The sequence below is a fragment of the Hippopotamus amphibius genome, chromosome 4 (assembly GCF_030028045.1).
Source record: "Hippopotamus amphibius kiboko isolate mHipAmp2 chromosome 4, mHipAmp2.hap2, whole genome shotgun sequence".
NCBI classification, from domain to species: domain Eukaryota; kingdom Metazoa; phylum Chordata; class Mammalia; order Artiodactyla; family Hippopotamidae; genus Hippopotamus; species Hippopotamus amphibius.
The window spans coordinates 67924250-67951120 of record NC_080189.1 but is presented as its reverse complement, the minus strand read 5'-3'; the positions used below and the strand labels follow the sequence as shown (position 1 = coordinate 67951120).

General features: G+C 34.0%; 1 protein-coding gene across 7 annotated transcripts in view; it reads left to right on the top strand.

The window, feature by feature from the left end:
- Window positions 1-26871, top strand: part of DGKB (diacylglycerol kinase beta) — a 623008-nt gene that overhangs the window by 448081 nt on the left and 148056 nt on the right. For all 7 annotated transcript variants that reach the window (XM_057731678.1, XM_057731674.1, XM_057731676.1 and 4 more), the window contains one exon: window positions 1550-1745. In XM_057731678.1, coding sequence (XP_057587661.1) covers window positions 1550-1745 — 196 coding nt within the window. The remainder of the gene's footprint in view (window positions 1-1549; window positions 1746-26871) is intronic.

Below are 26871 nucleotides of genomic sequence, written 5' to 3'. Positions count from 1 at the left end.
TGTTTATCTAGAATATATAGCAGTAAGTGAGTATACACATGAGCAGAATTCTTTAGTAAAAAGAAATCATCTTAATTTAATACATGAAAAGAAAGAAAAAAAAATCAGTTGTTTCTAGGGGGAAAAGAAGGCATCATCCAGACCTTGGTTTCACCCTCATTGAAATAAATTGAATGAAAACTTGGCACCTTCTCTAGAATTTGTTTCTAGCCCTGCCAAGAAGGCTCAAGATGTGTTGCTTTATTTCACAGTTTTTATATTTTAGTGAATAAGCTACAGTATTAGATTCAGTATGATGAGGAAAATGTAGCAAAAGAGAGGGGGTTTTATTTGTTTTTTCTTTTTATAATTTTGGTAGAGGATTATCTCTTCTAGTTTCAAAAATCATGATTACTGTGAGAAAGAGAATAATGAAACTGTATCCACAGTTTTTTTCTGTAATAAAACACAGCAAATAAAACAATCCTGCTGCAGATATACTTTATGAAATGCATATCCCTAACAAAGTTTGTTTGTAAAGCATAGTGTTGCGTATTGACATCTCTGCTCATATTGACTTCTAACTGAAAATGGGAGAACAATATATGGGATACATTTATCATAACTGCCATTTTAGGAAACTCAAAGCAGATGAGTAAATAAATAATAATTATAAAAATACAGTATGGCCTTGTCACTTTCCACACATGCCCATCAGTGGAAATGTATGGAGAATTCAAAAAAGTAAAAAGTGACCACTCTGAGTATTGCAAAGCATTGTCTGGTAGAATGTTCCATATTTTGCATGGTCAAAAGGATGTCTTATCACCCGGCAAACAGAAAAATCTGGCTGACTAATTGATTTTATTTTTCAATCTTTTGTTAAAGCAGCTATAAAGTAATGATGGGTTGGAGATTCCTTTTACTGCTGCTGCATTTGGCACTTCCTTCACTCAGCCTGCCTGGTCCTCCATACTCATTTAAATAACTGTGCGTCTCATTGCCTTTGACGCTGTGCTTAGAACTTAATCTAGTCCAAGAAACCATCCTTGGCCACTTCAACGTAATTCAGAGCTCTTTGAGTTACTGTTTTTCTTTTTTCAAAAGTCTCTTAAGCCATTTCTTTCTCTGCTCCCCCAAAATGAGACTCCGAGTAATGAATTCTGTTTCTTTATTTTCCTCCCCAATAGTACCTTGCAGTATGTTCTAAATAGGAGCAGTCATAAAATTTCTGTCTGAAATCTGACTGAACTTTCCAGAATCAACCTCTTTGTAACACATTGGAAATCTGCAGCTAGTTATATATGCAGAATTGTGCCCCTTCCAAAGGTTTTCTGTAAACAGTGATACAATGATGATTTAATTTGATCATTTTTAAAGGTTATTAATGAAACCTGGTAAATGGTATTGGCTGCTTTATCTTTTATACTGACCTTTAGGGTAACCATTTAAGTGTTTTTGAAAGGCTTATTTGAAAAAGACAAGATTATAAATTTTAAAATTCTCATTAAAAGGTAAGGAAATGCGAAAGATGAAATCAAATTGTTTCTCTTTTCATTTTTCTAATCAGTGTGATGGAGTACAGATTGATTTAATAAACATCTCTCTGGAAGGAATTGCTATTTTGAATATACCAAGCATGCACGGAGGGTCCAATCTTTGGGGAGAGTCTAAGAAAAGACGAAGCCATCGCCGAATAGAGAAAAAAGGGTCTGACAAAAGAACCACGCTCACAGATGCCAAAGAGTTGAAGTTTGCAAGTCAAGGTAAGTTTTCTAACATTTAATTAAGTTGCTTCTTAACTGGCTCTTGAAGGCTGCTTTAAAAGGAAAGCGTTTTCCATTGCATTATAGTCTGTATATTTATGCAGTTGTATTTTTTATAACATCAGATATGCAAGTGTGATTATATTATATTATAGTATATATTATAATAGATTCTATTCTATCTATTATAATGTAATAGATTCTAAAATATACAAACTGGCTATATTTTCATGAATTTTTTCTTCTTTTTTTGGATATAGCTCTTTACACAGAAAATAAAATATACATGGGTATTTAGTAGATAATAATATAAGATGTATTGTACATTAAATTCTGGAATGTGATCATCTTGGTCAGGATGTTTGAGTTGCTAAAACAAGGACCTAGTTAAGGCTTTTCTGAGGTGTGTTGCAAGTTTTATTCTTGGCTTCTTCAGTCAGGCTATGATTTGGAAGCTATCTTACATGAAGCTATTCTCCTAAATAGCATATATAATGGCATGTTTAAATATCCCATGATCAGTTTTGTTTATCTGCGTCCATTTTCCTACAAATTTAGTGGAAAGTAGAATACCTGGGAAACAAAGGGCAAAGGACTAGCAAAATAAGGTAGAATTAGGATCTATGGATCATAGTTATTCTATGATCTATAGATCAGTTTTCAACTCCATTGAAATGTAGTTCACATTGGGTCGTGAGAACTAATTCTTGTTGATAGGTTTTATAAACAAAGAAGCCAAGTTGCTGGTACTCTAATAATTGATCATGCCCCAATTTATGTGTAGTGTCCATGCTATTTTTTTTAACCTTTCAGAATCTACCTAATACCATTGATGGCATTCAGATGGCCAAGAAAACTTACTGGCTCAACTCAGTGTAGCAAAGACAAAATATGAAGAGGTTACAGCCTTATGGCTTCAGTAAAAAATAAATATTTTTTAAATAAAATTAAATGTGAATATGGTTGATAGGCTTGATGGTGGTAGGAAATAGCTTTATGTTTGGGTGTCTTCAGTATCTGAAGGTATCTGATTCAAGTTTCATTAGCAGGCAGTGACTTCAGTTATATAGAATTTGGTGACCATGAAGGTGAAAGAGATTGGCAGAGGAAGTATTAAGTATCCTCTTGAAAGAAGTGTGTATTACAACCTGCCAATAACAGAAGGTTTTGATGCCCACTAAATGTATAGGTGATCCTAAAGAGGTAAATCCTGAAGAGTTGTGTAATTTAATGCAAGAAAGTTTATACCAAATTAAGAAAACATGGAGGAAAATGTTTTCCTGAAGGAGAAATACATAGAAAAAATGAGTATGTGTGTGCTATGTGAATTTTAAAATGAAGGGAATTAGGTATAATTATTAATTTCTAGAAGTTATTGACATTAGTAATGCATTTATATTTAAATGTAAATGTAGATTTCTAAAAAGATTTCTAAGTTTAAAAATTAGTTCAAGGACCATACTAAGACCAAACTTAAAAACTTCTGCTTCTATCCCTAGAGAAGCAATGAGTACATATAGTAATATAGTGCATATAGTTAAAAAGGAGTGTTATATATATTATATATATATAAACCTATATATAAAAAATAATTTATATATATTAACCTATATATATATAAACCTATGTATATATAAAAATAATTTATAGGTTTATTTTTCTGTTTGGTCACTACATATTAATACTTGGCATGTCTTTTGCATGTAGAAATTTCAGCTATGTATCTGAATTAATTCTCAATGCTCAGATGCCAAGTCGTTCACCCACTAAGGAGTTTGTAAAACTCATGGCTTTGCTCCGCCGGGACAAGTGTCTGTGTACCCCCTATGGAGCTACTGCAGACATGCTGTCTGCTGGCCTCACTCACCCCCTTTGTATGCTGAGAAATACACATTTGGAGGGAAGAACAGACAAAACAGCCAGAAGTATTGTATAGACTGCCAGTGCCCATAACACTAGAAAAAGGTCTCTCTTCCCATTCTGTCTTCTTGCTTTGTACTATGAAACTGTTGGGACCAAGTTTCCATAAACTTGGGAAGGAAGGAAATGAGAACCTACAGGGTTTGTGACTCGGATACATTTTTCTCAGTATAGACATGGGGAAAAACATTAGAAATTTTTGAAGGTCATTGTATGAGTGATAACAAAAGCATGCTTTATAATTGATTTGGCTCAACTTTTTTTCCCTCTCTAAACCAACTATGCTTGTAAGTATGGGTTTAGTTTTATTTCAAGATCAGTATCATTGAATGCCTAAAATGACCTTAATCAGTGGAATATTTTAAAAAAGACTTCTATATTAATCGGTCTTTTATTAATTTTATCAAGATTTTTTTCATTTTGATATATTTTACAACAGAATAGCTAAAAGTCTCAAAATGCTTCTAAGTTTCGACTTCACATTTATTCTGTTAATTTTTTTTAAAGCTCTTTATTGGAGTGAAGTGGCTTTACACTGTTGTGCCAGTTTCTGCTGTACAACAGAGTGAATCTGCTGTATTTATACATATATCCCCACAGCCCCTCCCTCTTGAGTCTCCTTCCCAACCTCCTTATCCCACCCCTCTAGGTCATCACCCATCATCAAATTGATCTCCCTGTGTTACACAGCTGCTTCCCGCTAGCTATCTGTTTTACATTTGGTGGTGTGTATATGTCAGTGCTACCCTCTCACTTCGTCCCAACTTCCCCTTCACCGCCCCTCACTGAATCCTCAACTCCGTTCTCTACATCTGCATCTTTATTCTTGCCCTGTCACTGGGTTTATCAGTACCATTTTTTTTAGATTCCATATATCTGAGTTAGCATACAGTATTTGTTTTTCTCTTTCTGGCTTACTTCACTCTGTATGACAGACTCTAGGTCCAGCCATCTCACTACAAATAACTCAATTTCATTCCTTTTTATGGTTGAGTAATATTCCATTGTATATATGTGCCACATCTTCTTTATCCATTCATCTGTTGATGGGAATTTAGGTTGCTTCCATGTCCTGGCTGTTGTAAATAGTGCTGCAGTGAAGATTGTGGTACACGTTTCTTTTTGGATTATGGTTTTCTCAGGGTATATGCCCAGGAGTAGGATTGTTGGGTCATATGGTAGTTGCAGTTTTAGTTTTTTAAGGACGCTTCGTACTGTTTTCCATAGTGGCTGTACCAATTTACATTCTCACCAACAGTGCAGGTATTCTGTTAATTTTTAAATCTTACACTTAATAATCAGAATTGAAAGAAATTTACTACTAAAAATATCTGCACATATCCTTTTCCAAAATGGTAAATGTCTCTATCATTTGATCTTGTTTTCAATTTCTTGACCATAAAAACAATAGTATTAAATGTAAGGGTCAATCAGTATTTTAAATCTAAATATATTTTCAAATTTATACAGAATGATTACAGGTATTACCTTTAGAATGAAATATAGGAACTATAATTCTAGTCTAACAAGTTTTCTTAACCTGGATTCAAATTAATAACTTCACTCTTAGAAAAATATAATTAAGTAAATGAAAAAATTGATAATGTAAATTTCTTCCTTTTAAGATGCATTTTCTTAAAATATTAACTAGCAACTTTTCTGATATGGCTCTGTAAAAAATTTGAAGTTTAAACTAAATTTTTACTTACTAGAATGGGTGCTTGTTTACATAAACTTTTGAAAGCTTTTGGTGAGGGGGAGAGTGGGGGAAGCATACCTAATTAGATTCTTGAAATAAAGATAAATTTTTTTTAATTTAGTGGAAGGATTTAAATTAAGGAAAAAGTTTACAAGTTTGTTTTAATTAAAAAAAAGTCATAGTGCAAAGGTACAAGATTAGGTTTAGAGCATTACATACTCATTTATACTTTGCCCTACATGATCTGTAACTCCTGCACATTGTATTTGCTTGCAATCTTTGAGGACATTCAGAGCATATCACAGTATCTTCAATTAATAAATTCAGTGGTTGGAAATTTTACAGTTGATTTAATATGAGTTGATCAAAATTATAAGTTATTAATTTAATTACATCATTGTTTTAGCAAGATTTTCTAAAACAGATGTGATTCAGAAACATGTTCATACTCACATTCATCTAATTCAGACATTTTCTTTGTGGCTTTGTCTTTTTGTTTTGTTTTTGTTATTTGTTTTGTTTTGCTTCTTTTGGAAATACAAATGAGTGTATCATATATTGATGGCATGGTCTTTAAGCAAAATTGTGAAGTAGGCAAAGTAGATCTTCAGTGCTGTTAGCCTTATAGTCAGACTTTCCCATTTCTTTCAGTTGCTGAGTAAATGTTTGCTCCTCTTCTGCATTAACTCCAAGACTCAGAAAGATATCTAATAAGTTAATTCACATTAATATATAAATGACAGATTGCAGATGGAAGTAGAGGCATTTGCATTTTAAAAGAAATAAAGGCCTTCAGCTAAACCATTATTTTTCAAACTGTTCCATTGAGCTATAAGTGCAGTTCTTCAGAGATTCTGTAAAACATGGTTCAAATTCATTTTTTGTCATATTTTGGAACAATAACAAAAAACCTATAATAAAACACTGTAAAGTGTGTTCTATAAAAACATTTTGTCATATTGTCAGTTCTCAAATCATCAAATTGTGCTGTCAGACAAAACAACATTGTTTCCTCCTCATCTTCTTGTTGGGTGGATTGATCCATAGATAGATGGATAAAATGATAGTTATACATTTCCACACACATGTTTGTAAACATATAACATCTAAATAAACAAATAAATAACTATGACATTTATTTGAAAGTCTGTAGCTCTGCAGTGGTATTTTAAAATATATTGTTGTATCTTTAATGAGCGTAATCATACAAATGGGTACATTACCACCACAGTGTATGTGAATCACAAGCAATTAGAAAGCCTGCAAGCTCAGGTAGTTTTGTTTGACACAAGCAATAAACAGTGCATAACAATCAATGGAAGTGAAAGCAAGGTGACGATACTAATATTTTTAATGAAAATGGAAATTACTTCTTAGAAAAATTTTTACTCATAAAAAATTTCATTGTAACTAGCTCCCAAAAATGTAGGCTTGTACTAGTTTGTATATCCTGTATATAAAATTGAAACAAAATTGTAGCTAAATATGCAGAATAAGATAAATTTGACTAATTGAAACTTCGAGTTAACATCTGAACCAAACAGCAAGTATATTTGTATTGACAAAGTTGAAAAACCATATTAAAAGGACACTTACGAAAAGTGTTTCTTAACAGCGAGGACCTCTCAAATAATACGAACAGTTTTTAGGTATTCTAATGGTTTTAAGCTTTGAAGATACAAGTCCAAGTATACCATATTCCAGTAATGAATGCAGAAGAGTGCAAGACTGCCAAGGGAGATGTGAAAAGTTCACATCAGTTATAATTACATGTCTGTCTGGATCAGGATATTCCCGATATCACACAACAAAAACTCCAAAAATCCGTGAAAATAGGATGCCTGTAACACTGCAGCTGTCCTCATCAAAATAATTCCATTATTCTTGTAGATTGACTGTATCACAATTGTTGCAGTTTGAACCTCTAAATATATTTGCACAAATAAAATTCTGATTTTCTCTTTAATTTACTAGTTTTAAAAATATTGCTTCATTTGAAAAACGAAAAAAGGTTGACTGCTTTAAAAAGTTTGAAAACCACTGAGCAAAAGTAATTACATTCAAGCCTTAGAATTTCAGACATTTGCCAAAAGTTAAGAGGAGGTACTGTCTGGAGTGGCTGGACTTCCTGCTCGAATCCTCATTAACTAGGTGACTGTCTACCCCACATATGGATACAGATAGAAGAGTTTATTTTAAAAACTAATTAGTATATGATATTGTCCATGAAATTTGCAGTGATTTCGTTCCCATTTACCAATGCTTATTCTTTTGGGGGGCAGAATTTCTCAAAGTGTAGCATACACTCCACTGATGGAAAGGAAAATTGAGCTACTTTAAGCAGTACACAGATGAATATTTTAAAGTGTGATAGCTTTTATATATACTATTCCAGTAGTTTTCTCTTTATGTTGAGGAGTACTTTTTTCTTAGCTTGTAATTTTAAATAATTTCATTTTTGAAATAAATTCATTTAAGTAAAAATAGAGTAAAAGCCCAAACTAAAACATAATAGAGGAGGTAAATGGATATGGAAAAAATTGTGACTGCGGGACCAGAAAGACAAAAGTATAGAAAACTCCATTAGGGTAATATTACAAATGCCACCACTTTTTATAATTTGCATAGCCCCAATTTTGAATACTTAGTGTAAACATTATTTTTATTCTTCTTTAACTTGCATAAAATTTACTGTGCATAAGTTCCCACAAAATAAGCTTACACTGCACATACTCCACCCCACCTTTTTAGATGTCTGTGCTCTGTGCTAGGGAAGACTTCAAACCCTGATTCTTTTTAGGAGCTAGAGGGGAGACACTGTATCTGATTGACTGTCCTGGACTCTCTCTATATCAAATGACTATTTATTTATTTATGTATTTATTTATTTATTTATTTGAAAACTCTGAAGAAGTAGAAGGAAAAAAAGGTCAATCCAAGACAAACTGATCAAAGAAATCAAACGAATTGATGTCTGTGAAAGCTTGGCAAAAGTTGAATTTCTTTTGCCGCTTAAAGATAAATAAGGTTATTGGCTTCAAGGTCTTCATCTTTAAGATGGGAATTGTAAATTCTGGAAGAGTTGAGATTAATTTATGTGTGCTGTCCATTGTATTGCTTGGAAAATTACACAGAGAACATTTAAATAATAAGACTCTAACACTTCCTACTCCCTGTAAAAGTTATACCTACCTGAAAGTTGATGGTAATGGACATTTGTCATGCTTTATTATCAATTTTTCTAGACATTTCTATGGGTTATTTAGGGTAATTTAGAAGGCAGTGTTTTAAGTTTTCTAAATATAACTGCAACATTCATTTTAGAACTGTAGATGATGTGTTTGGCATTCAAATCCCAGCAAGCAGAACAATTTCCAAGCATTTAAATTCAGTGATTAAATCAATTGAATTTAGAAGTAAGAAAAGGATTACATGTTACATTATTATACCTGAATGTTAAAATTGTTGAAAAAAGATCATGGCATTTGAGATGTTGCATTTTAGAGAAATATGTGCATATACTAATACTGTGGTAGTTTCATTAGTTGGAAATAGATAAATCCAAACATTTGCTACCTAGTAACCTTTAAGGAGATGTCTCAAAATGAGTTTCCAATTATATGTTTTTAAACTACCTCTTTTGAAATTTGCTGGTAATGGATAATGCAAATAATAGCAAATGCTTAATAAAGCTATCTAAATATCAAAATTTCTGTTTGCATTTGGAAGATTGCATCGTATACCTGGATATCCTAATGTGATAGGATAGCGCTCTCTCTCTTTCTTTTTTTTTTTTTTTTTTGAAAAAGCATGCCTTTAAATTTTATAAACAGCAGTAAAAAGAAATTAGAAAATATAAGACATATTTCTTGTGTGTAAGAATAAAAATAGACTTTCAAAATATAAGATCATGTACTCTTATGTTTGGCCTAGCTGTCCTATAAAGGCATATATATTTTGAAGAAGCATTTATGACATTTGTGTTTGTCATGACACTATAAAAACTTTATAGAAACTGCTAGCCTCCTAGAAATTTGGAAAGCAGAAACCATAAATATGAGTAAATTAATATTTTAGTAACAATTGAAACAATCTTTAGAATATTCCTTTGGGAGCTTTATAAAATACCATTTTATGGCTAGGATTATTGCCCCATACCCCGTCTTCAATGGTCAGATTTTCAAAATCTGACATACAGCATAATTCTAGAAACAATTTCTAACATGTGGTACAATTTTCAAACTTATAGTGAAATTGGTGAGGCCACAAAATCATTTTGGATATAATACAGTAGATGAGTAATCATTTAAACAGGAAAGTGGTATTTTCTGATACATAAACAAGGTCAGTGAAATTAAAGGTTTATTCCTGAAAACAAAATTGAAGTTAGGAAAATGGAGAAAATCCAAAGAACAGGTAGGTAGGAATGGCAGAACAAGGAGCCACTTGCTTTCACCTAGTGAATTTGGGAAAACTTGAAAAAAAATGAGTTTTTTGTAGCAGTTGCATTTTGAAAAATATATGATTTGGCAATTGATTTAATAGATGCAAGGGATGAAGGAAAGGAATTTGTTTGTTTGAGGTTTTAAATTAAGGCTCATCTGTTACCTTCTCTGACTTCTGAGGCAGAATACCTTCTTTTATTTTCAAAATGCTAATGCTATTCTGAGACTCTTCTACATTTATAACTATTGATTTTAATTGTAATTTCAGAGAAAGATGGAAAATATAAATGCCTTAATGGGTCATTTTCTCTATGATACTGATGTCTAATATCAGTAATTAAACAACCATCTTACTTGTTTCTATGACATAATATCCAGTCCTAAGTCTTTTGAAAATAATGGCAGCTCATTTACCCAGGTTAAAACTGCAAACTGCATTATAATTTTTAGTAAATTTAACCTATGCATAATAGAAATATAAAACATATTTCCAGGTTAAATATTGGCTGATTATATAAGCCTCAACTAATTAACACTTGTAAAGTATGCTTTCAAATAGTAGTCACATGAAGTTTCCAAATATGAGGCCTGTTATAGAAGTGTCCTAAATATAAAAGCCCTGTAGTAACTTTGTCATTTGAGGGTGATGGTTTGAAGCTCAAGTAATAGATATGTCCCAGGGAAGTTAAAGTAATTTTCCTATAATCAAGACATATGAAAATAAATTAGGGAGGATTTTTTAAAAAGAGTAAACATGAAAGAACTATCAAAAAGACATGAAATCAGCTATAAATTGTTAAATATGTCATGATTCTATTTTTTTCTATTTGTATTAAAAACCATGTTTTCGTTTCCATCAAGATAGAAAATAACCAAGAAAAACTGTAGTCTAATTGAGAATGAAACTTTATTTGCACCATCTTTTGGAATGACATCTTACTTAGAGATTTCATGTCATGCCGGGAGAAATATTGAACTTTTATTTTACCCTTCTTTATTTATGTCTTTTCTTTTTCCTGGTTACCTTAATAGATGTAATGAAAACACCATAGTCTAGCACCTGGTACTCCTTGCACACATTTGTCTTACTACCAAAGGGTTCCATGGGGGTCTAGCAGAGAGCAGAGAGACTTGTTTCTTGAAAGAAGCAAATCCCACTATCTACTTAATTATCTCTGAGCTGTATAAACCTTTGAGTTAACCCCAGAACAACTAACCGCTGGAGTTCCATTGCCATGAATTTAGTCTTTTATTGTGTAGAGCTAGTTAACATAGAAATAACTTCTTAGACAGTATCCAGCCAACTCTGTTTTTGGGGAAATTGATAGAGATTCATATAGATCATCATTCCTTCCACACTAAATAATTATTCTCTTGGTTTAATAAAAATAGTTGCATTGCTCTTCCTTTGATAAATTGTAGATTTATAAACTCTGTGGGGAGGGGGGTGTGGAGATTGGTATCTGTTCTTGGCAGCGTCTATTGGCGTCTAACAGTACCACTGTTACTCAGAATAAGCTAAAGATTGAGGCCTGAGTGTTGTAAGGTGACAGTCATTTGAAATAAGACTAAAAATCTCTATGGATAAACATAACTAATTTAAATGAGCCCCCAGGGAGCTTTTTTGAGAAAGTTCAAATGCCTGATGAATGCTGCAGTGTTATTCTAATTATCCCATAATATGGTATAAAATAACAACCTCATTGTATCCTTTTATTTATAAAGCTGCTCCCATTATCATTATATTTTACCTGTTCAAGTTCTGAAAGATTGCTGCTCATTGAGAGATTCATTAAGAGAATAATTATATTTCACAGATTGGCAGAAAGAAAATGTATCTTTGAACAATTCCATTTCCCTGAACAGTTGTTCATTTCAAGGTTGAAGACAAGTCTATTAAGTATCGTCTACCCTTTTTAAACATGTCAAAGCTAACCATTAATACTGAAATTAGTAATTTGGTTCTGATTTAATGAAAGAATCAGCTGCTATTTGTAGAACTCAATTTCTGTGAATGAAACAAACATATTTTTTAAAATTGAATAACAAAAAGTATTTAAGAATCCTTTTATGTGCAATGATTTAAATCCGTGTCTCTAAAAAAAGAATAAAAAAAATAATAAATCCATGTCTCTTCTGATAGTTAAAGCCCTTTGCATACTGACTTCTTCCCCACTGATGTTTGACAATATGTACTTCTCCATCCAAAATATTACAGCATACATTTTCTTACCAAGTAAGTATCATTCACATTTTCAGAATATCTTTTTAGAAGAATAGTAAGAAGTAGAAAAATCAACCAATATCAAAGAATATTCCATTTTAAAATTTACTGCAAGAAAAGTTCATGGGATTTGTGACTAAATGTCTTTTCAAAATTAAAAGGAAATTCACATGCACAAAAAAGTGACTTCAGTAGAAAATAGGTCTAAAATATATCACCTCATATTTGAACATGCTGGTGTTGTGAAATAAGCTACCCATGGTCACATGCAAGTAATAGCTTAACTCATCTTAAATCTGTCTGGTAAATAATTGAGCAGTAATAAAATAATACATTAATCATGAATGGTTTTGCCATACTGACTGCCAAGCCTTCTGTACTTGATGATGAGCATTTTTTTCCAAAGAGTTCTTATATTGTAGTCTTTCCTTAACATCATTCAGGCTGGCTCACTAAGATCGAAATGCAGGATATCTAGTGAGCTTAGTGGGAGGCAAGGAGTCTCAGTGCATCTTTTATTCAGTATAAAAGTATGAAAGATGCTATTTGATTTTTTACAGATAGTAATTGTATCAAATTTAAATAGCAATTTGTAAGAGAGGAGGCAGAGATTGAGTCATTCTCCAGCTATGCAAAAAATAGCCCTTTTAAGAATTAATCCTGACTCCACAGAATTATAAAAATACATAGGATTCTTACTTCAGATTATGACAAATTTTTCCTTTCCTGGGAAACTATTTTATGATTAAATAGTAGAATTCTCAATACTTGAAATCTGTAAATGAGATCTGATGAAAAATACTGACTGCATTCTGATCCACCTTTGAATTAAAAGTTATTTATCATCCTTTCCCAAGAAAGGGGAAATTCTTATTAAAATATTTGTACCAATGAAAGTTGATTAAAATACAGTTCACTCTCTCCAGGTGTTGATTGAAATATTTTGTTTCTGTTGGTTAGTTTCTTGGTGTCTCATGCTTTCCTCTCTTCCTTATGGTGAATTGTGGAATACATCGTTTGCTTTCTGCACTCCTTCTGGTTGCGCACCTTCCATCTCTCACTTTCTTACAAAGATCTTAAGATTGTGGAGGCCACAGTGCTGATTCCCTAGGAGCCAAATAAGCAAATTGCCCATGACCACTCCCCACTGATTTTGCAGCCAAGACCAAGTTACCTGAGCCATTAGTTCACATGGTACCTGGTACTCCTAAATTTCGGTTTTCCTCCTGGCGACATTGCTCATGATTCACAGGGATATTTAAAAGAGCCCTCTCTAAAGTAGGCTGTACTAGAAGGTACAGGCTGCCTAACAGATTACTGATGTTGTGAGGTGCCACCTGCTGGGGTGAAAATAAATTCTAGGGGGTACAGGGGACAGGTCATGGGCCCTGGCTAGGCAGCAAAACTCTTGTCAAGCTGGTACTGACTGTGTGCCAATACCTGTGGCAATAACTGTCAACAAGATTTGCGTCCCTTTAGCATAGACTCAGTAAGCAAGGGAAAGGTGGAGTTTTGTGGTTTTGTTTAAAGTTCTGTGATTTTGTTTAAAGCCTCCTGCTTTTGAACAACTCCTTTTAGACAGCAGAGGTGTAGTCTCATTGCAGGTTATTCACAATTCTCAGGGAAGCTCTTTGTATGCTTTCAAGACTGAATTTTTATTTTGTTGTTCTTGCATGTGTCATTTTACTGTTGTTGGTGATGTTGAAATTAGTATTTTCAAATTAAAAAGGAAAAATCTCACAGAGTTAGAGTGTGGGATGTGTAGGTTCTCATAAAATGTAGAAAGTATAATTCTTCATATTCTTTCACTCTCAGAATAAGTTTCATTTGTCTCAAATGTCATTGCTTGATCTTCCTGGACAACCCTAGTATAGATTGTCTTTACGAGTAATACAAAAGTAATATATACATTACTAATAAGAAAAAAAAATACCAAATTGTACACTCTAAATATATGCAGTTTATTGTATGTTAAAAAAAAAGAATGTATGTATAACTGAGTCACTTTGCTGTACAGCAGAAATTAAACAGAACATTGTAAATCAACTATACTTCAATAAAAATTTTTTAAACGTGAAAAAAAAAAGTAATACATCCCTTTAAAGAATGATTTTCTGTTTTTCTGTTTCTATTATTGCTGGTGTCAGGTCTTAAATCTGTCATTATCTCTATACAAACCCTTCATATGTATATATAAAATGTGCTTGTAACTCTTTTTTCCATAAATGATCAGTGAATGAACAGATTATGCTTTTATTAACACTTTTTTTCTCAGTCTAACTATTTTCTCGAGTAACTGATGGTTTCTGTCTTCATTGGGAATTGTGTAGGATGGACAAAACTTTAAAGATTGAATGAAACAGGAATAAGCTCTTAAAATTGAGCAAATTTATTACCCTCATTTTAAATCTGTTTTTCTAAAGTTAGTAGACCGGGTGTTTTAAATCATTTTACAATATGCTATGTATATTTAATGGAAAAATAACAACAATCGTGTTAAGACCAGAAATGTCAATATGCACATAAGTAAGTTACTCATTCAGTAGTTTAATATGTGCCCAGCCAATCTGATTTGTGACCATCTCCTTATCACTTAACTCCACTCAAGCCAGATTGACCTTTTTGATGCTCATCACATACGCAAAGCATGGTACCATCTCAGAGCCTTTGCATTGGTATTCCTTCTGCCTGGAATATTCTTACCTTAGATCTTCACATAGTTTCACATGGTTTCTTCCTCGCTTCTTTCAGATTGCTGATAAAATATGCTCCCCTGGGAAAGGGTTTTCCTGACCACATATCTAAAATGTCATGTCATCCCCTCCCACTCCCTACTCCCTGCCTTACTATGTCATCCTTGTTAAAAACCTGAACACTTTAATGAACTGTAATGTTTGTACAGAAAATTGTACACATCATAGGTGTACAGTTGGTGAATTTTGCCCAGTGAACAGATCTATGTAGCTGCTCTTCCAGATCAAGAAATAGAATATTACCAATCCCACAGAATATCCCCCAAACTCACGTCCTTCTCAATATCTTGGCTTCTATTACTATGAAAAGGTTTTGCTGGTTTTTAAATTTTATATAAATAGAATTATGTAGCATATATTCATTTATGTCTAGCTTCTTTAATTTCATATTTTCATTATTCAATTGTATTCATTATATTAGTATACAGCTTTTTTTCCAGTGTGGAGCTATTATAACTTCTAATGCTGTGAACATTATTATTATTGGTCTTTTCATGTATATATGTATTTCTTCTGGGTATAGACTAAGAAAAGAAAATTGCTGGGTCTTTAGGGTGTGTGTATATTCAGCTTTAGTAGATGCTGTTAAAAGTGGTTTTACCAATTTACACTCCAGCCAGCAGATAAGGCTTCCAGTTGGCTCTGTATCCTCATCAACACTTTGTATGATGAGTCTTTTTAATTTAGACATTCTGGTTTATTGTATTTTAAATATGCATATTATTGATTGACTAATGATATGGAACACCATTTTATGTGACCAGGTTATTTGGATATCCTCTAGTCTCTTGCCTGTTTTTTATTGGATCAATCTAGCTAGCTCGCTATGTTTTTATACTTGAAAGAACTAGAATCTTTTGTTGGTTCTGTAGGTTGCAAATATATTCTCACATTGTGTGGCTTGCCTTTTTATTAATGATGTCTTTTGAAAATTGAAACATCTTGATTTGATTTTATTGAAATTTAGTGTATTAATTTATTCCTTTTGATTATGGCTTTTTATCAGTGGTTAGGTTTTTTTAAAATCTTTTTAAGATCTGTGTTATTTTGGAGAAGTATTTGTTTGGCTTTTAAATGAAATTGATTTTTGTGCATAGTTTAAGATCGAGGTGAGAATGATTTCTTCTTGGATATCATTATTCAATTTACATAGCACTATTTATTAAAAAAGCTCCTACTCCATTGCTTGGTGGTAATATAATCTTGATTCAAGTGTCCATTTATGTATTGATTTATTTCTGGACTCTATATTCTACACTAAAATTAGACAAACTTCTCTAGTGTCCGATAATAAATATTTAAAATTTTTGGGTCGTGTGCTCTCTGTCTCACCTACTCAGCTCTGTCACGGTAGCACAAAAGCAGTCAAAGACAATAAATAAACAAATGGACATGGCTGTGTTCCAAAAAAACTACTTACAAAAACAGGCAGCAGGCCAGATTTGACTCACAGCTACAGTTTGCTGACACTTGTTCTATATCATTGGTCTGTTTGTCAACGTTTATGTCAGTACTACACTGTCCTAATTAATGTCTTATTTTTCAAGAGGAACATTCCCATTAATTTTTTCTTTCACATTTCAGAATCAGCATGTTAATTCCTCCAATCTAAAAATAAGTAAATAAATAACTGCAGGGATTGTGATTGGAATTGCATTGGTAAATTTAGGGAAAATTAATATCTTTACAAATCTGTGTCTTCCAATTCATGAACATACTATCTCTTTCCGTTGATTTAGTTTTTTAAAAAATTTTCTCATAATAATGATTTGTAATTTTTGATGTAGTAATCTTATGCCTAGATATTTGATATTTGGGTATGCTATTCTAAACAGTATCTTTTCTAATATTTACTTTCTAATTGTCGCTGTTATACACATACAAAACTTTCTGAAGCTACTTGTCAGTTCTGATAGTGTATGCATAGATTCTGTTGGATTTTAAATATTAGTAATCATGTCAGATATGTGATAACAGTTTTATTTCTTTTTTTTGTACTCTTCAACCTTTTCATTTTCCTCTTTTTAGTTCCCTGCTTAAGGTTTGCAGTGCAATGCTGAATACAGGTGGTGATAGTGGATATTGATTTTGGAGGGTGAAGAGATGGATTTCAGTATTTCACCATTTATCTGATGTTTTCTGTATACTTTTATAGATACATCTTAGACTAAAGATTTCTTCCTTATTTCAAGTTTACTAAGATTCTACTATAAATGGGTGTTGAATTTTATCAAATTCTGGTTTTATAGGTATTGAGATCATATAAATTTTCTTTTTCATTCCATGAATGTTTAATTTTCAAATTTTAAAGCAACCATGTAGTCCATAAATAAATCCAACTTGGCATGAGGTATTATCTTCTCTGTATAGCCACTGGATTGAATTTAGTACTAATAGATTTAGAATTTTTCATCTATGTTCATGAGAATCATCACTACTTATCTTCTTATAATGTTATTATTTAGATTGAATTAACAAGGTTAACCAGATGGAGGTAGTTAGCTAGGCTAACTAGTTTAAAGTTATTATGCCTGCCTTGTAATACAAGTAAAGGAGTATACTATCTTACTGTATCATCTGAAGCCATCTGCACCCAAAGTGTTTCTTCTGATATTTAAAAATGTAATTTCTTAAAATAATGCTATATAAATTTTCCATATTTCCTCTTTTGTCAGTTTGGGAAGCTTTTGTTTCCCTTGGAATTTGTCAGTACCATCTGCATTTACAAATATATTGCTATAAAGTTGTTCCAGATAACCTTTTATTTTCTTTTTTGTAGCTATATTATGTTTAATGACACAACTTTTCATTAGTCACATTTGTAATATCTTTTTCTTTCTGCTGCTTTCTTTGGTATTAATTTGCTGTTCATTTTCTAACATTCTTAGCTGAAATACTTGGCTGATTGATTTTAGTTTTTCTTCTCTTCAAATATATGCATTGGTGGCTCTGCATTGCCTCCTAAGCATTAGCTCTAGAGGGATTCTATGGATTTTGATATTTTATTATTATTGTGTTATCTAATTCTAATTTGATTTTTTCTTTGACCCATGCTCACTTAGTGCCTCATTGCTTTCTTTCTAATAATTTTCAGAATTTTTGTTTGTTACTGCTTTCTAGCTTAGTATCACTACGGTCAGGATTATACTGTTGGTGATTTCAGTCTTTCGAAATGTGATAAGGCTTGGTTTATGACCAACACGTGATCAGTTTGGCACATATTTCATGTACCTGTGTTCATCAGAGCTTTTTAAAATTATATTGATTTTGATCTATTCCTGTCAGTTATGGATTGAGGTATTTTCTCACTATGATGATGTTTTGATATATTTTTCCTTGTAGTTTTGTCAGTTTTTGTTTTACTTACATCAGTGCTATGTTTTAGGTTCATACATATTTTGGACTTGCATATTTAGATTTCGTTGTTCTTATTGTTTGTTGGTTTACTCTTTTCATCACTATGATGTATCCCTCTTCACCTATTGTAAATATACTTCTTACCTTAAGACTGTTTTGCCTTATATTAACATATATAAGAACAGCTTTATTTGGTTTTCTTTGCATGGTAAATCCTTTTCTATCCTTCATTCTCAATATTTTTATATAATTTTAAGTTCTCTTATGAGCAGCATGCAGTTTTTGTTTTTTCAAAAAAATAGAATTTTCGACACACCTGATTTGTGTGATATTTTTGTCACATATTAATTATACATATATTTTCAATCCCCTGAAATATTATTATATAATCAATCTCTCTATACATTTGCCATATATTTTCTGTAATGCAGGTTTACTAATGTCTTAGATTGGATTCTTTGGAAACTGACTGTGACTTTGAGGCAGAGACTTTCATGCAACAAGTTTACTGGAAAAGAGTCTCAGGAGTGGCACATGTAAGAAGTGGGAAAGTCAGGATTGGGAAGATAGAAAAGCAGATCCACAAATATATTGCAACTGAGACCTCAAAGTGATCCTCCAGGGCCTGGGACAGCCCTTTTGAGTTGTCCTGGATTGAGTGAAGGTGGTTGGGCTTTTGAATAGTTTCCTGGGATAGATGACAGATCCCAGGGTTGGGGGTATAGCTAAGAAGTGACCAGCAGCCATTATTCTTAGAAGCTGAGAGCTGGGTGCTTTGGTCATTAAATAAGGCAGGTTTGGATGGAACAACAGAATATCTGATTTATCTGTTGAACCATTCATTCAAAAGTTCAACGAGCAAAGTTCTTATAGTTTGCCCCACTTAGGGGCAACTTCTCCAGGATTCAAGGCACACTTTAGTTCCTAGGGAACTTACAAGAGATGTGTTGATGAGATTAACAAAAGTCCCTGCTGCTGCAGTTGATCTCAAGGCCGCAATAATTCTTATCCTCCACTTCTACCACCACTCATTCTAGCTCCCTCTCACTCAGCTAGTACCTCTGCTGAACTAGGCAGCTTATCTGATGGATTTTCCCAGATCCTCATCTTTCCTAGGCTATAGCTGCTATACTTATCCCTTTTTCATTAAATCAGGTCATGGAAAGCATCGAGATACAATCCTGTAGTAACCTAAACATCAGACATACTGTTCCCTACTCCCTTTATGTAGCAGCATCCATTTTCCCCTTAGAGACCAGGATCTCTAGATCCATAGAGCCTAAAGCTGCAAGGATGGGAAGCATACATTCCCAAGGTGGGTCATTAGGAGTGGTGGTAAATAAGAACACTTGTGCCTGTGTTCCCAGATCCACGCATTCTACTTATTGGAAACAAAGCACCATGCAATACAATAGTTATTAATTTACAGTGTATACAGTGTCTGGAGGATAACACTTCATCCTTGCTAAGTATCATCTCCTGAATGGTACTTTGGCTGAGTCTTTAATAGCATTCTATTTTTCTATCATTTCAGCATTTTCTTGGTAGCTGAAGTATCCGGACCAGTGCATTCCACAATAATATGTCCTCTGCTCTACTTCTTTGCTTAAAGAGGGGTCCCTTGGCAATGTGATTAGTTTCCCCTACCAGCTAGATGAGTCATTCAGTCTATCTGGTTATATTGTGGAGGAACCTCTGTGGTGGGTGTTCGTCTATGGTACAGAAATCTTCAGACTTTGTTCCCATTCCTTTAAATCTGTACACAGCATCTTTGGAATTCCTTGTTCTGATATACAGGAGTCTGTGTAAATTCTCACCTTCCACAACTCCTCTTTCCACACAAAGGATGACTAGGTATGCTTCCCAGAACTCTGCTCATTGGGAAAATTGCCCTTTACCTCCATCCGTAAGAAGCATTTTAGTAGAACAGCAGCCCATTTTGTCTAAGATAACAAGACAAACTATCTATGAAACCTGCTTAAACTTTTTCCTTCTTTGACATCTTGTCCTAAGAGTTATAGGAGGGAGCTGAAGGAGAGGTGCTGGTCCAGCAGTAGTGGAGACCAGGGCCACCTTTTCTTGCAACTTTCCATACTTTCTGACCTACTTGGGTCTGATCCAGGTACACTACTTTTATCTTGCAATGGATTTCTGAGCTTATGACTTAGTGGATCCTTCCATATGCATTATGACAGAGGTCAAGAGAGTTAACAGGGGCCCAAACCAAGACTCTGTAGTTTACTGTTATCTATTCCACATGGATCTAAACTTAGTTTGATTCTTCTTTCTGAAAGAGAAATGAATACATTCTCCATATCTCACACTGAAGGCTGTGTTACTCTGCTCCAGAAAAATACGATATCTTGTAAAGCAAATGCAGTTGAGATTACTATTTTGTCAAGTTTAGTTTTCCACTGTCATATGCCTTGATCCATCCCTTATTTTTAATAGGTGCTAGACTGGTGTCATAAATGGGAATATACCAGAGACTACTACCTCTGATTTCTTTAAATCTTTGTGGATGGCATTAATTGATACTTCTTATATACAGGACAAGAAACCAGTGTGAAGGATCTGTCAATTAGCAAGGGTGTGCAATATACACTAACATGTATGAAATAGGTTACTAACAAGAACCTGCTGTATAGCACAGGGAACTCCGCTGTACAGTAGAAACTAACACAACATTGTAAAACAACTATACATTAAAAAAATACATTTGGAGGTCTTGGAAAAGACCACCTGATGGGTCTGTGGACTACCCTGTGCCAGGTGCAGGCCAGAATTCCATTTGTTATGTGGCTCCCTCCCACATGCCTTCTTTCTGTTAGAAGGACTGTTGGATCAGTTTGGGCCTCAGTGTATCAGTTTTAATTTTGACTCTGAATTAGCAATCCTCAAAAGTTCTGGATATTTCTCTTTACTTAGTGGATTGTCTCTTGAGTAAATGGCCTTAAGTGTCTTTGGAAAAGGACTGGAGGAATTACTGCTTCATGCTCTTATGGTATTGCTAGGTATTCTCTCTTAGAGATCTGCCCTATTCTTCAATAAATAGTCTTGGGCTTCCTAGGTGGCACAGTGGTTAAGAATCCGCCTGCCAATGCAGGGGACACGGGTTCGATCCCTGCCCCAGGAAGATCCCACATGCTGCGGAGCAACTAAGCCCGTGCGCCACTACTATTGAGCCTGCACTTTAGAGCCCATGAGCCACAACTGTTGAGCGCATGTGCTGCAACTACTGAAGCCCACGCACCTAGAGCCCGTGCTCCACAAGAGAAGCCACGGCAATGAGGAGCCTGTGCACCACAGTGAAGAGTAGCCCCCGCTCACTGCAACTAAAGAAAGCCCACGCACAGCAACAAAGACCCAACACAGCCAATAAAATAAAATAAAATTAAAAATTTAAAAAAATATAGTCTTCAAGCAAAAGTCTGAAACTCAATTCAGGTCTACAAGCTGGGCAAGAGACAGTGATTGTGGAGTGGGAGTAGGGTGGAAGGAGGAACAGAGAAAGGAAGCAAACCTCTCCTAGCCTTCTAATCATTCATTCTTGATTTATTTTCATTGTATAAATTGAGCAATACCCTGCCCATCAATCTTTTTTTTTTAATAAATTTATTTATTTATTTATTTATTTATTTATTTATTTATTGACTGCATTGGGTCTTCATTGCTCTGCACGGGCTTTCTCTAGTTGTGGTGAACAGGGGCTACTCTTCGTTGTGGTGCACAGGCCTCTCGCAGCAGTGGCTTTTCTTGTTGCAGAGCATGGGCTCTAGGTGCGCAGGCTTCAGTAGCTGCAGCACATGGGCTCTATAGTTGTGGCTAACTGGCTTAGTTGTTCTGCGGCATGTGGGATCTTCCCGGCCCAGGGATCGAACTCGTGTCCCCTGCACTGGCAGGCAGATTCTTAACCACTGCACCACCAGAGAAGTCCCCCTGCTCACCAGTCTTGATTTAGTGACTCCATATTCTGTTTATTTACTCTTTTTTCTTTCTTTTTTTTAAGGTTACACTGCAGGTTTGCCACTCCTATGTTCCTGCTCATTGCAATGATTGCACCTACCTTTCTTCTGGCCATTGAGTGCCACTTCTTGGTATTTATTATTTAGAGATTCTATCATTCCCATTTTTATCGGGAATTGCAGTTCTGTAATGTCATTTCTTACCTTGCCTATAGAGGACAGCTACCGCTGAGCTTCTCAATGATGCTAACATCCCTCTCCAGAGCACATTCATTACTGTTTGGTAAATGGAGTGTCTGATGGGCTATCCTGTAGATTACAGTTAGCTGGTGGGTTTTCTAGCCTTACATATATATTTTTTCCTCAGGCATGCCCGATGTACGGAGTCTTTTGATCTCTTCCTCCTTCATCTCCCATGGCAGTTTTGGAATTTCTACCCACTTAGCATAGGTCATAAATTTTTCCAAGCTGCCAAGAACCATCCTGGCAGCTATTAACACCATCTCCTAGGATATGTGCCAGGGTTGTAAAATCTGTATCAAAGGAGAGTGCTCTCATATCAATTAACTACTGTATCTAAATGTAGATTCTGTCACCTGTTGACAAGGACCCTCAGGACTCACGCTGTGCATACTCTCCCAGCTCCTGCAGATCCTTCAGCAGTTTCAGTGACAGCCCCTCTCCTCTCTTAGCAGCGCCATAACATCTCTGGTCTGGTTGTGCTGGTTATTTGACTATTAACATTTGTCTGGTTGTCAGAGGGACTCATGTCAACAAGAGGCAGGATTATTTATAAGAAACCTGCCTCTTGTCAGGTCTCTACATGATCTTCAAGTTGGGGTATGGAGAGTAGTATGTTGTAAAAGGAGAAATAGGGCCACTTTTTACAAGCCCGCAGAGAATCTAAGAAATCTAATCTCTGAATTGCATCTATCCAGGTATCCATATATCACTATTGCATCTCTCAGGGTTCTGATCATGGAATAAGAGACCAGACTTCACTGAAGTCCAATGCTTTCATGACTAAGTGCCAGGCCTGGTCCTTTACTTTCCTTGCTCTCTGGCTACAGAAGGTTAGATCTCCTTAAATCTTGCAAAAGAAGCCCTCTGGCTTTCACTTTTTGCCTTGAATTGGTGATTAATCAGTATGGTATTTGCTTTCACTTGAGCCATTAAAAGAATTGTATGGAAGATCTACTGCATGCTAGCCCCTAAGTATACATGATGAATGAGAGAGAGTGCTCTGCCTCTAGCAGATCATTTCATATAATCCTAACAATCCTGCAAAGAAAGCAGTGTTTTGCCAATTTTTAAGATGAGGAAACTCATATCATTTATCAATAGTAGGACAGAGAGCACAGAGACTGTTAGAGACCTACTTGTGGAACCGAGCAAAATGTGTGCCATATTTTTTAGCTTGTTGTAGAAACAAGACCTCGTTCTACCCTGGCACAGCCTCCAAGGGCCTTCTCCCCTAAAGTTTCCCATCAGGTTTAATATTCCCTGTTTCCTCCGTCATGTAGCCCATACATTTCCCCGGTACCTACGTTAAGACTGATAGTTTCACACTTGTTTCTAGGTTTACCTGATAGTTTTTAAACTATTGTTTAACATTTGTCATCTTGTAACTAATTCCATATCCTCACCTCATAGATGTTAAAAAAAAAAAAAAGATGTTTATGCCTCAGTATTACTTTCTCGTTTGTTATAAGATTCGGCAAAGATGTTTGTGATCAAAAGAAAAATTACATTTATATTCTAGCTAGTCTCTGAACATATATTTTTACACCATTAAATAACATGTTAATATTAGCAATATGGTATAAAAAGATTTAGGTCCCTTAATAAGCATTATTAAAGAAATCTATTATAAGTTAATAAGTAGACAAATGATTTATATCTAAATATATTCATTTCATAAGGAGAAATTGTGTAAATGTCCAAATTTAGGGAAAATGTTATATTAATCATGGCATAGCCATTAAAAGCATATGTTGAAGTATTGTTTTATTTTGTTTTACATTTATGTTTTCACTTTATTTTTTATGGAGCTATAATTGACATATAACAATATATAGGTTTAAGATGTACAGTGTGTTGATTTGATACATTTATATATTGGAATATGATTTCAGAATTTTAATAATATTTGAAAATGCTTATGATGTGGAATTACATGAAGAAATCCTGGTATAAAACTACATAAACAGCATTATTATTATTATTTTAGTTTTAGTATATAGATGTACATGAAGTACATAAAGAATTGTCTCCAAAAATGAGATAATAGATTATTTTTTACGTTTTTATTTTACCAAATTTTCTAAAATTAGTTTATAGTGCTTTTCAAATCAGGAAAATGTGTTATTTCAGAATACTCTATTTTTTAAAAATCTGACTGATATTTACCCTAAAACCCTAAGCCAGTAGGATTATTAGTTAATTGATACATCTGAGCTGAAATGAAGGATACTTGCGCATAATTTCAGGACATCAGTACGGGAATATTTCAGTGGCTTAGAACAAAACTAAAGAGCTTATATAAACTTTTGAGTAAGATACTATGATTTTAAGAGAAACAAATTAAGTCGATGCATTACTGTATTCAGGGAAAAGCACAATGGGTATAGTTAGCAACTTATAAGTGAAACAAATTACTTGCTTGAAATCTGCTGACATTACTGTTATTCATATTAACTACTGATGTTGAGTTTTTCTTCACAGAGTACTTTTATAAGTTGGCATTCAGTACTGCACATGGTACAATTTATATTTTATTTGTACACATATGGCCACATTTTTTTAATCCTAAGAAAGTTCCAGCTGTTCTTTCCTATATGCATATATAACAGCCAACAGCTCATCTTTCATTTAGAAAATTCTCGTCTTTAACCTTTACTGTTATTTGACTATCCAATTAATATGCCCAGTCATACATTAGAAATATGTTAAAACTAGAATTAAATGTCTGAGATGAAAGCTTATAACACCACATCATTTTCTATGAAAGGCTTTAATTAATTGAAGTCTGGAAATATTAGACTATAAGCATTTTTTATAGTATTAAAATTCTCCTGTTTTAGAAATTAAAGACAGGTATAGTTTGACATAGTGATAATAGTTGTAAGGTATTTGGTTTCTACTATACTCCAAGCACAGAATTAAGCATATTATTCAATTATTTATACATTTTTCTACTAATATTATTGTATTAATACTATTTGTCAACCATTGTGGTAGATTTAAATAGAAGGTAGAAAATAAAATTAAACCAGCAATTATAATAAAGTATATGATCAGCTATAGGGGGAAGCACTGGTGATAGAAATATATACTAGGAGCTCCAAAGTTTGTGAAAGAGATTAGGGAAGTTAGAAGATACATGATGTTAAATTGAGACTTGAAGGATGAGAATGAATTAGGTACCCAAAGAGGGAGAGAAATGTTTGTATTATTCTAGGTTTCTGGTGGGGCAGGAGGACACATTTGAAGAGCTAAAAGACATTCAGCAAGAAGTCACAATAGAATTGGCTAATTATTGGCCTGATTACTCCGATTGTGTTCCTTTCTCTCCTGTTAAACTGGTAAAATCATGAGGGCAAGGAACATATCTCTTTTGTTTCCTTTTGTATTCCCTAGAACTGAGCTTGGTTCCTGGTACCCAGGTAGTAACCCAATGATTATTTGTGGAAAAAAAAGAAAAAAACAAGCCAGGGGAGAACTGGAAACCCATGAGGCTGAGGGCAAAGTTTGTGCACATCACAGGGATACTTTAATGTTAACGTTATAGATGACACAGCTGACTCAGCTTTGAAAATTGTGCTCAAACTCATAAAGTGGGTATATAGTGAAGTGAGGTTAAGAACTGAATTCTATCCAAAGCCAATGTGATTTCCAGTATGCATCATAACTCTTAGAAAACAAAAGCAAAAGCACAGGGCTAGTTCTAAAGTATGGAGCCAAAGGATCCAGGGACCATCTCTCTTCAGTTCTCTGCTCTGTCAACTCAGCCAGCCAAAAATTCTGAGAAGAAAAAAACTCACTTCACTTGATAAAAGCTGAAATATAAAAGTATAATAGCCAATATCAGTATCTATTATATTGTTATTAATATTGGCCAAAAAAAAAAAAAAAATCACTGTTCAAATCCCAGCCAAATTCTTGCTACGTTAATTAGCAGCCCCTTCTTAGAAACCAAATGTAAAATCATTCATTTCTCCACAACTCTTTTGCTTTTCAACTGATATCTTTTATTTTATCCCTTCTTGCTCAATTTATTTTAGCTTTATACATTATTAAGCTTTTTGTTGATTCCAGTCTATTTAACATCTTTATCTTGTTTTACTGACAATATATATATAGTGTGTATGTATATATATAGAGACAGAGAGACAGAGAGAGAGAAAGAGAGAGTGTATTGGGACACTGCCAAGAAGACCTTCTAGTCCCTGAAGCTAGTGGCAACTGTGCCATCTGATGAATCACAAACCACTAGATGTATAAATGAATGCTGCAGTTAAACATGTTCAGGAAGCTTTGAATTTCAGTGTTTGAACAGTGACTCTGAACATACCCTGTATATCCATATGCATGAGAGAGGTCACTGTCTTCAGACTCAGTTCATTCTAATCATGCCTGCCTTACTGACCCCCATGTCAACCTCACACCTAACCACCAGACTTAGACCTCTACTTAATATCATTAGAAATGAGGTAAGAAAAAACAAACAAGCAAACAAAACAAAAATGTTGTGCTAGCAGATT